General features: G+C 29.1%; 1 protein-coding gene across 1 annotated transcript; it reads left to right on the top strand.

Annotated features, from left to right (window-relative positions):
* Positions 1-7,145: 7,145 nt before the first annotated feature.
* Positions 7,146-9,009, top strand: LOC111445450 (probable xyloglucan endotransglucosylase/hydrolase protein 28). The gene is made up of 4 exons (XM_023083838.1): positions 7,146-7,491; positions 7,588-7,688; positions 7,865-8,073; positions 8,308-9,009. The coding sequence occupies exons 1-4, from the start codon at positions 7,302-7,304 to the stop codon at positions 8,798-8,800; spliced, it is 993 nt and encodes a 330-aa protein (XP_022939606.1). The 5' UTR covers positions 7,146-7,301; the 3' UTR covers positions 8,801-9,009.

Here is a 9,009-nt window from a genome sequence, read left to right as displayed (position 1 = left end):
TAAAAAAAAAAAAAAAAAAAAAAATGAATCGATAATTTCAACGTCTTAATCTAGTTATCGTTCTTATTCATTTAATAGAAAATGAAATCCCATCTTACACAAAGAAAACGAAAAAAGTTAGATATTATAACATTAAAAAACCGATAATAGAGATGATATAATTGTAATTAGATTATGTGGTTAATAGAAATCGAAAATGACATTGAATGATGCGATGGATTTTGGAAAGCCTCAGAGTTTGTAAGTTCATTTATATAGAAAAATATAATTTATTTTTATAAAACAAAGATAGGATTAATAATTGAAATTAGATTTTATAACATAAATAATACAAAGGTTAAGTTGGGGAAGCTTAGATTGTAAGCAAACCAAGCAATAATATAAATTTTTATAGAAAGAATAGATAAAAATATTATATATAATTTTGGATGCTAATTAATTAAACACCAAAAAGGTGAAGAACAGCTGTTTTCCAAGCTTTTCAAGTTGACATCAAAATGTTAGGCATAATCAGCACCAACACCTAATGAAATCAATGAATTACTCACTGTTGTTTTTTTTTTTTTGAACTCTATTATTGTTCTTCTCGTTTACTTTTTCCTTTCGAAATATCTTCGTCATTCTCTAATATTGTCCTTGATTTCACTTTTGGGCTTTCCCTCAAGGTATTTAAAACGTGTCTATTATGTGAGGTCTCCACACCCTTATAAAACATGTTCGTCCTCCTCTCCAACCAACATGAAGTCTCACAAAAGTTTTAAAAGAATGAAAACTCACTACTTATATCAATAAGGTGTGCCTTTGTTTGGAGCAATTATATGTTAAGTGACCTTTTAGAAAATTTCCGCATATGGGTGAGCACGAAGCATACCGGAAGAACTTGTGTTGTTTGTAGAGATAGTTTAAGTGACCATATTGTTTGTAGAGGTAATTTATATGTATGGACCACCTAATTTTGTGCTGGAAGCTATGATTTCAAAAATTCATGCCAACATCCAACAAGAAGGATCCAAAGGTCAATATTGATCCTATTAGTCATTGGAAATCATTTTCTTACCGTCCTTGTTCTTGAAGTAGACTCTTTATAAATATATTTCTTATATTTAATATATTTTTTTAAAAATATATTAAAAAAAAAAGCAGAAATTATTTTTGGAGGGTATGAAAAAGAGCGGAGAAAATACCAACAAATTTAACACATCAAGTTCATATGCAACAAAATGATATTTCAAAAGAAGTCATGATCATATGTATATGTATTGCATAATTATCACATATTATGGCCTATCAATTACCTATTATTTCAGCTCACGAAATTTATATGCTATAGACGTGTTCGTTCTATTTAATAATTATTTATTTTTTTTATTTTTCATTTTTATTTTTTTGAAAACAAACATAAAAAGGGTGTTGAATTATTAGAAAAAAGAAAACTTTTAGGTGAGATTTCATGTCAATCATATACATTATTTGAAATACAACTAACTATATCTTTTCTTTTTACCTAAAATGTTATTTTGTTTTATAAAAAAAAAAATGAATATTTTGTATATAAATTATAATATCCATCAGCCTATGATATCTTCATTCTGTTGCTGTTTGGATTTTGTCGGAAATGAATTATGGATAAAGTGGGCCTTTTTTCCAAACCCTAAGGGTTTTTTATTTTTATTTATTATTATTTTTTTCTGTTCAAACCAAAAAAATTAAAATAAAAATAAATTAGTTCGGATTTTTAATAGAAGGACAAAATTGTAATTTTAGTTGAGAAAACAAAAGGCTGAAAAATCTTGTAGTGCCCGTCGAGAGAGGCGATGGAAATTGGCCGCGTACTTCACTCAAAAATGATAACGCCAAATCCTCCAACTGTCACCGCATGTCCGCCGCCGACCACGGGGTTTGTGGGCCCATGTTGGCCGGAGAATGTCAATCCACGTCATTAACCGAATATTTCGCCGCCTACCCAGACGTGGTATATTGTTTTCTGTGGGTCCTATGTCTTTAATTTAATAAATCGACCTTTTTTTTTTCCTTTTAAGGACATCAGGAAACATACCTAACATTAAAAAGGAAAAAAAATAAAAATAAATGAGTGTCAGAGAAATTTGTTGAAAATTTTATATTATAAAAAGAAGGCTGTTTCTCCCTTCTTCTCCCTTAATACCCAAATCTATTTATTTATAAAAACAAACGAATTTAAACATAAAAATTGAATTTACCCCTCCAATGGGTAGATTGTAAATTGTTCTTTCGACAAGTAACTAGAATCTCCTACTATGCGTAGTTCAATTTTAGAGTCAAAATCACTAGTAATCATGAGTGAAGCATATGGTAGTGAATTTGTTCGAAGTCATTATCTTAATTACAAGAAAGAAGATGTCTAAAGGACAACATACAATCCCACAATTTTTTAGAGTTTTCTTAAAAGTTGAAAAAAATTTCAAAATATTTATGAAGCATCAAATGCTTGGTGTTGTAGGTGATTCAACTCCCCTAATTATTCCCACTTGACTTGTATCAAAACTCCATTTAATATGATTTGTGGAAAATAATGTTGTGTCATATCATATCTGCTTTCTTTGACTTAGCAATACCATTTTTATGATGGAAAATTGAACAATTTTATTAAGCTTTTACAAATTAATTTAAGAATGGAGATTTTTTTTTTTTATTTTTTTTTTAATTTTAAGAAAAGCAACATCTTAGAAACAAACAATAAAATATACGTGTAATCGTCTAGTCCATACTTATGCAATAATTTTATTTTTTTCACTTTACAAATTTTGGTCTTTTCGATTTTTATATATATACTTAATTAAATTTTAAAAGAAAAAAATTTAAAGAAAAAAAACTAGTTTTAAAAAAAATTGAAAATATTGCTTACATTTTTATAAACAAAAAAAGTAAAATGAAGAAAGAATATATGGAAGTATATAGGCTTAATTTTCAAAAGTAAAAGTAAAACGGATTTCAAACATATAGTCAAATGCTCTATTATGACTAATGAAACTACTTTACATGAGGACATCCTTAAATACATTTAACAAAATAATAATAATAATAATAAGGTTTTAAATCCTAAATAAACTAATTATATATTTAGAAAATAACGTAGAATAATAAATAAAAAGTCAGAAATGTATTTTAATGCTAACTGTTCAAGTTCCATAAGGCTCAATAGTAAATGTATTTCAATTTGTAAACTAATTTCTAACATTAAAGTATTGGTTTAATAAATAAAAGTTTAATTTTATTTATTTATTTATTTTTTAAATTCAAGAGTACATTAATACAAAATCGAAATTTAAGTCTTAATAAATAAAAACTAAACTTATATCTATTACATAAAAGTTAATTTTAATATTATAAATATGTGATACAAATTTATTAAATACAAAATTTTCTAATTTTATTAAATAAAACACTTTTTAGACTAAACTAATAAAAATACCATTTAATTTTGCATTTCTTCATATATATATACTTCTAAACTTTCAAAAGTTTCCATTAGATAAATATATATATAAATAATACTTTTAAATTTAAAAAAATTAAAAATACGGTTAAAACTTAAAAAAACAAAGAAAAAAAATCTCTATCCATAAAAACTATTAATATTTTATTTTAAAAATGTCCTTATTACTTTAGAAATGATTTCAATCAAATTTCATTAATACTCTAATTTATTTTAAACTTCAAAAATAATTTAAAAATAATTGAAAGAATAAAAAAAATATTACGTTTTTAAAATTAAAAAAAATCATCAAATAAACTAATCTTTTAATTTGATGGTCAGTTATTATTTAATTAAAATAATTTAGAGCCACCCGTGGGTGTGGGTCTGAACTCCCAATGAGCAGCAGCAAAGCAATAGGCGCACGGTAGTGTGAAGAAGTTGAGATAAGATAACGTGCGCTGAGAATCATAGTGGGCCCACGGTGGAACATCCGCTTGTGACCTTAAAACTTTCTCATGCACATGCACGATTCCCTAGGAAGACTAAAAAAACTGTTTTTCTCTTATTTTCAATTTTTTAATTAAATTATACAAAACTTTGATTCATTGTGACTAAAGTCATCACATTTTGATTATTTTATTTTTATTTATATTTCTTTCATTAAATTTTAAATATATTTATTTAAAATAAAAATTTACCGAAATTGGTTAAATTATAATGGTAATAATTTTCAATGAAAAATATATTTTATGAATATTTCACCTTTTTTCTTTAAGTAAAATGCTAATAGATATTATTCTTTAAAAAAAAAGTAAAAAATAAACTAATAAAATTGAATAATTGAAAGGAATGAAATTAAAATCAGATTAAATGTGTATTTTAAACTTTCGTACGCGTGAGTGGTGGAGCCCACGTGAGAAGGGGGTTGAAAAAACGGTAACTGCTTTCTCAACGGACGTTAGCCACACCGAAATAGGTTTTTCCAAATTAACGGTCGTTAAGGCCATGATTGACGGCCACAAAATTTCTCTCTTTCTGTTTCTTTCTTCGAGAAGTGTATTTCTATTTTGTTTTTATTTATATATTTTTTTCTGAAATTCGGTGGCCTTTAGATTCTTGGTGGGGCCCAGTGGCATCATCAACTTGTTCTATAGTGGATACAATTTTCTAATTATTATTTTATTTTATTTCCTTTTTTGTTATATTTAAGTTAAATATATATATTTTTTTGTTAAGAATTTTATTTATTTAGTCTTTACTACTGTAATAATATTTTAAAGTCTTATCATTCAAATATTTGACATAAATTTAAAATGGAAAAAACATCACTTAGAAATCAAATATTTTTATTCTTCCTTAAAATATATTTTTTTCATCGTAAATTTGTAATTTAAGAAGTGACCTACAAAAATAAATGAAACAAATTTACGTACAAGAAAGATAGGATTAGATTTGACTAGTCTCATAATTAGTTGACATGAACTTATTTGATTCGGTTCCCTCTCATAACTAGATACAAAAATACATATTATTTTTAGTATTGAAAATGGTTGTCCCTATTTTATTTGGTGTTAACCTTTAGGTTGGATGAGAAATTTATTCTATAGGAGGAGAATTATTTTTTATGAGAATAGTTTCATTCGATGGACTTGATCTTTTAGCTCCAAGAAGCAGATATATCTCTCAGGTAGGTACATTTGGTGGTAGGTGAGTTTGATAGAGAGGATGGTTTGATAGAGAGGATCGTTTGACATGGGTTCTTTTGTCGTTTTGGACTTTTTTAGGTCGCTAGTGCATAAGAGTCCTTGCATCCTAGGTGTCATGTAGTACCTTGTTCTAACCTTTTTTAGTTGGGTGATAATGTCCCTCATTCTCATACTCCTTCATAGTTTTGGCTTAGTGTGCGAGATAAACTACATACATGCGACTGTATTAGTTATTGATATTGGTAGAGTTGATTGTTGAGATCATTTATTTTTTTTACTACACCTTTAGCAAGTCTATTTGGTAGCATATTCTCTTGCGGAATAGTTTCTCCCAGCACAACGTTTGAATATATTCGTCATTTTAATGCAAATAACCGTTAAGTTTGCACACTTTAACAGTAGCATCCTCTTAACGTTTTATATATATATATGTTATAGAGAATAAATATTCTTTTTTTTTTCTTGTTTAAATCTCTATTTCATTTTAAATTCTCACATTTTTTATAACAAAAAAAAAAGAACTATTTTAATTCCAAAACTTTCCAAACTTACCACTTTAGTGTTGATCATGATTTTGACATTTTAAAAAATATAAAAATTTTAAAGTAATTATTATTATTTTGTATGTGTTTCAAAATTAAAAAAAAAAAAAAAGGAGAAAAAGGAATTTAAGAGAATCATAATTCTCACGTATGAAAGAAAATAATAAATTGGTAGGCTCGGTCCACGTAGGAGGCGCGTGTACAGTTTGAAACAGGGAAGGCGCCGAATTTAGGATGGTCCCACGTGATGCTTTTGCTTTTTTTTTCCACCAATCAATACATGCCACCTACTCCCCTTCCCTTACTCATATTTACGAAAGTACCCCCTCTTTTAATTTCATCCCATTTTAATTCTAAAAACAAAACAAAAATATTAGGGAGCAAAAGTTCATATATTCCATTCTTTAATCTCATCAAAATTTCCACATATTAACCAATCAAATACAAAAAATTAAATAAATACATTTTTTAAAGTTAAAATATATATAATTAAAAATATTTTTATTTAAGAAATTGATAAATTTGAATTAAAATTTGGCACTTTGAACAAATAAAATAAAAATAGAGAAAAATGGGAAATAAATTGAATCGGGATTTGGATACCGTGGATGTGGGGCGGTTGCCTGATGATGGACGCGACTAGTTGATTCCTTTTTTTTTTTTATTTTTTTTTTTTTAAATTCCTTTATTTATTTGTTTTTAAAATCAATTATTTAAACAGAAAAATAAAAAAGCCGTACCACTTTTCATGATCAGAAAGATTTTTTAAAACAGAAAAATTAATTGTATATTATATACCTAACGATACATGATTTGTATTTTAGTGCCTATTTTCTCATTTTATTTTATAATTGTAATTATCACAATCTTTCCTACTTTATCCAATTTCTAAGCTTTCAAAATCTTTATATTACATTTTAAAAATAGTTTAATAACTAATTTTTTTTAATATGAATAAAATTTTATGTCTTTTAATTTCGTATCTATGAATTCGTAATTTAAAAAATCACAAATTAAATTTATAACTTTAAAAATTTAAGAACGAATTTATTGATTTTGCTAAAAAATTTGATTGGAGGTAGGACATAATATTCCTCCAAAAAAAATTGTGAGAAAATAATAAAATTAAATTTTGGGATTACGATGACAATGGAATTCGATAAATTTGTATTTTTCATGTCATTAATTAATCAATTAATTTTGGAAGACGAGTCTAGGGATACACTATATAGCCTAGAGATTCAAAATTAATTAACTAATTGAAAGCTTAAAAAAACTCTTTATTTATTTATTTAATTAGTTATAAATATTAGATTAAATTGAGTGAACCTAATTTTTATGGACAAATTTGTAGAAATTAAAAAAAATAAATATATAAAACAAAATGATGGGCATTAGATTTAGGGAGATAGCAGTTTGAGGTAACAAAATTGTATAAGAACAGCTCAACAGCAGCTTCTGCTCTCTACTCCCTCTGATATGGCTTTTCATTTCCTTTGTTTCGCTTCTCATTAACAACTTTTTTGCTTCTTTCTCTCTCTCTTCTCTCTCTCTTCCCCTGAATTTCAGATACCCAAAAGCAAAACGATTACAGCCATGGGTTTCCTTCCAATACACCTTCTGTTTGCTTCTTTTCTCTGTTTTTTCTCTGTTCTTGTTTCTGGGTCTGGAAGGAATTTCCCGATTCTGGACTTTGAAGAAGGCTATAACCCTCTTTTTGGTGATGATAATCTCATCGTTCTCAAGGATGGGAAATCCGTTCATCTTCATCTTGATGAAAGGACGGGTGAGGAGGGGAAGCTTTTCTTTAATGGGGTTTCCATGGATTTGGGGTTTGAATATTCTGTTTCGTTTTGATTCTTCTCTCTGTTTGCTTTTTCAGGTTCTGGGTTTGTGTCTCAGGACCTTTATCTTCATGGGTTTTTCAGTGCTTCCATTAAGTTGCCTTCTGATTACACTGCTGGTGTTGTGGTGGCCTTTTATGTGAGTTTCTTCCTTCTCTGCTTATCTTGCCTATTTTAGAGGTTAATCTAATCAGTAACTGGTGGGTTTTTTATGGGAAGAATTTCAAGTTCTTGCTGAGAAATGATGGTGGTTTCATTTAGTTCATGAATTTGTTCATTCAACTTGGATTGAGTGAGGTTTGTGATTGTTTTCAGATGTCAAATGGAGACATGTTTGCGAAGAACCACGACGAGATAGATTTTGAGTTCTTGGGGAATATAAGAGGCAAAGATTGGAGGATTCAGACCAATATTTATGGGAATGGAAGCACAAACATAGGCAGAGAAGAAAGATATGGGCTCTGGTTTGACCCATCTGAAGATTTCCATGAATACGCCATTCTCTGGACTCAATCTCTCATCATGTAAGTTCTTCCTTCTTCAAATCCCATTAATGTTCATCGATGAGACGCAGTCCATTGTTTTGTAAAAACCACCTTTCCCCATTCCAACAGGACAGAGGGCTGTTTGGTTTTTCCCGTGAAAGGAAGAGAAAAGAACATGTGATTGATGTAGTATAACAATGTTGTTGGGAAAGTAGTTCATGTGTGATGGGGTTTTGATTCTGGTTGTGATTCTTTTGTTTAATTTTGATGTAGATTTTATGTGGATAATGTTCCAATTAGAGAGGTGAAAAGAAGAGCAAGAATGGGAGGTGAGTTCCCTTCTAAACCAATGAGTTTGTATGCAACAATATGGGATGGATCTAGTTGGGCTACCAATGGAGGGAAATACAAAGTTAACTACAAATACGCGCCATACATCGCCCAATTCTCCCACTTCATTCTCCATGGCTGCGCTGTGGATCCAACCGAGCAGTCCTCAACCTGTGACCACTCGTCCAAACCAATCCCTTCTGGTATGATCACACCATCTCAAAGAGCTAAAATGGAGAGCCTCAGGAAGAAGCACTTGACATACTCCTATTGCTACGACCGCATCCGCTACAAGGCCCCTCCACCAGAGTGTGTGATCAACCCCGAAGAGGCCAAACGACTCCGAGTCTTTGACCCTGTCACGTTTGGTAAAGGAACACGACGCCATCACGCCAAAATCCGCCACTACACCCACGCAGAATCCGCTTCTGCTTGAGCAGCAGCATTCTCTTGTGTATAGACGACGAGAGGGTGATAGAAGAGAAGAAGATGCATCTGTATAGTTCTTGTTTTTCAGTTCACACGTTTCATTACATTGATGGGTTGCTGGTTGGGATTTTACAATATTGTTTTGTTACAACACCCTCATAAATTTGAATAAAAGACCAAAAAGAACAAAAAAAAAAAAAAAAAAAAAAAAAAAAA

This window comes from Cucurbita moschata, unplaced genomic scaffold (genome assembly GCF_002738365.1).
Source record: "Cucurbita moschata cultivar Rifu unplaced genomic scaffold, Cmos_1.0 Cmo_Scf00007, whole genome shotgun sequence".
Classification (NCBI taxonomy): domain Eukaryota; kingdom Viridiplantae; phylum Streptophyta; class Magnoliopsida; order Cucurbitales; family Cucurbitaceae; genus Cucurbita; species Cucurbita moschata.
This window is presented reverse-complemented; position numbering and strand designations above follow the sequence as displayed.

Excerpts from the sequence above, each read along its gene's own strand:
- LOC111445450 (XM_023083838.1), top strand. The coding sequence starts at position 7,302 with ATGGGTTTCCTTCCAATACACCTTCTGTTTGCTTCTTTTCTCTGTTTT. Across the intron at positions 7,492-7,587 it reads TCATCTTGATGAAAGGACGG|GTTCTGGGTTTGTGTCTCAG; the intron begins GTGAGGAGGGGA and ends TTGCTTTTTCAG. Across the intron at positions 7,689-7,864 it reads GTGTTGTGGTGGCCTTTTAT|ATGTCAAATGGAGACATGTT; the intron begins GTGAGTTTCTTC and ends GATTGTTTTCAG.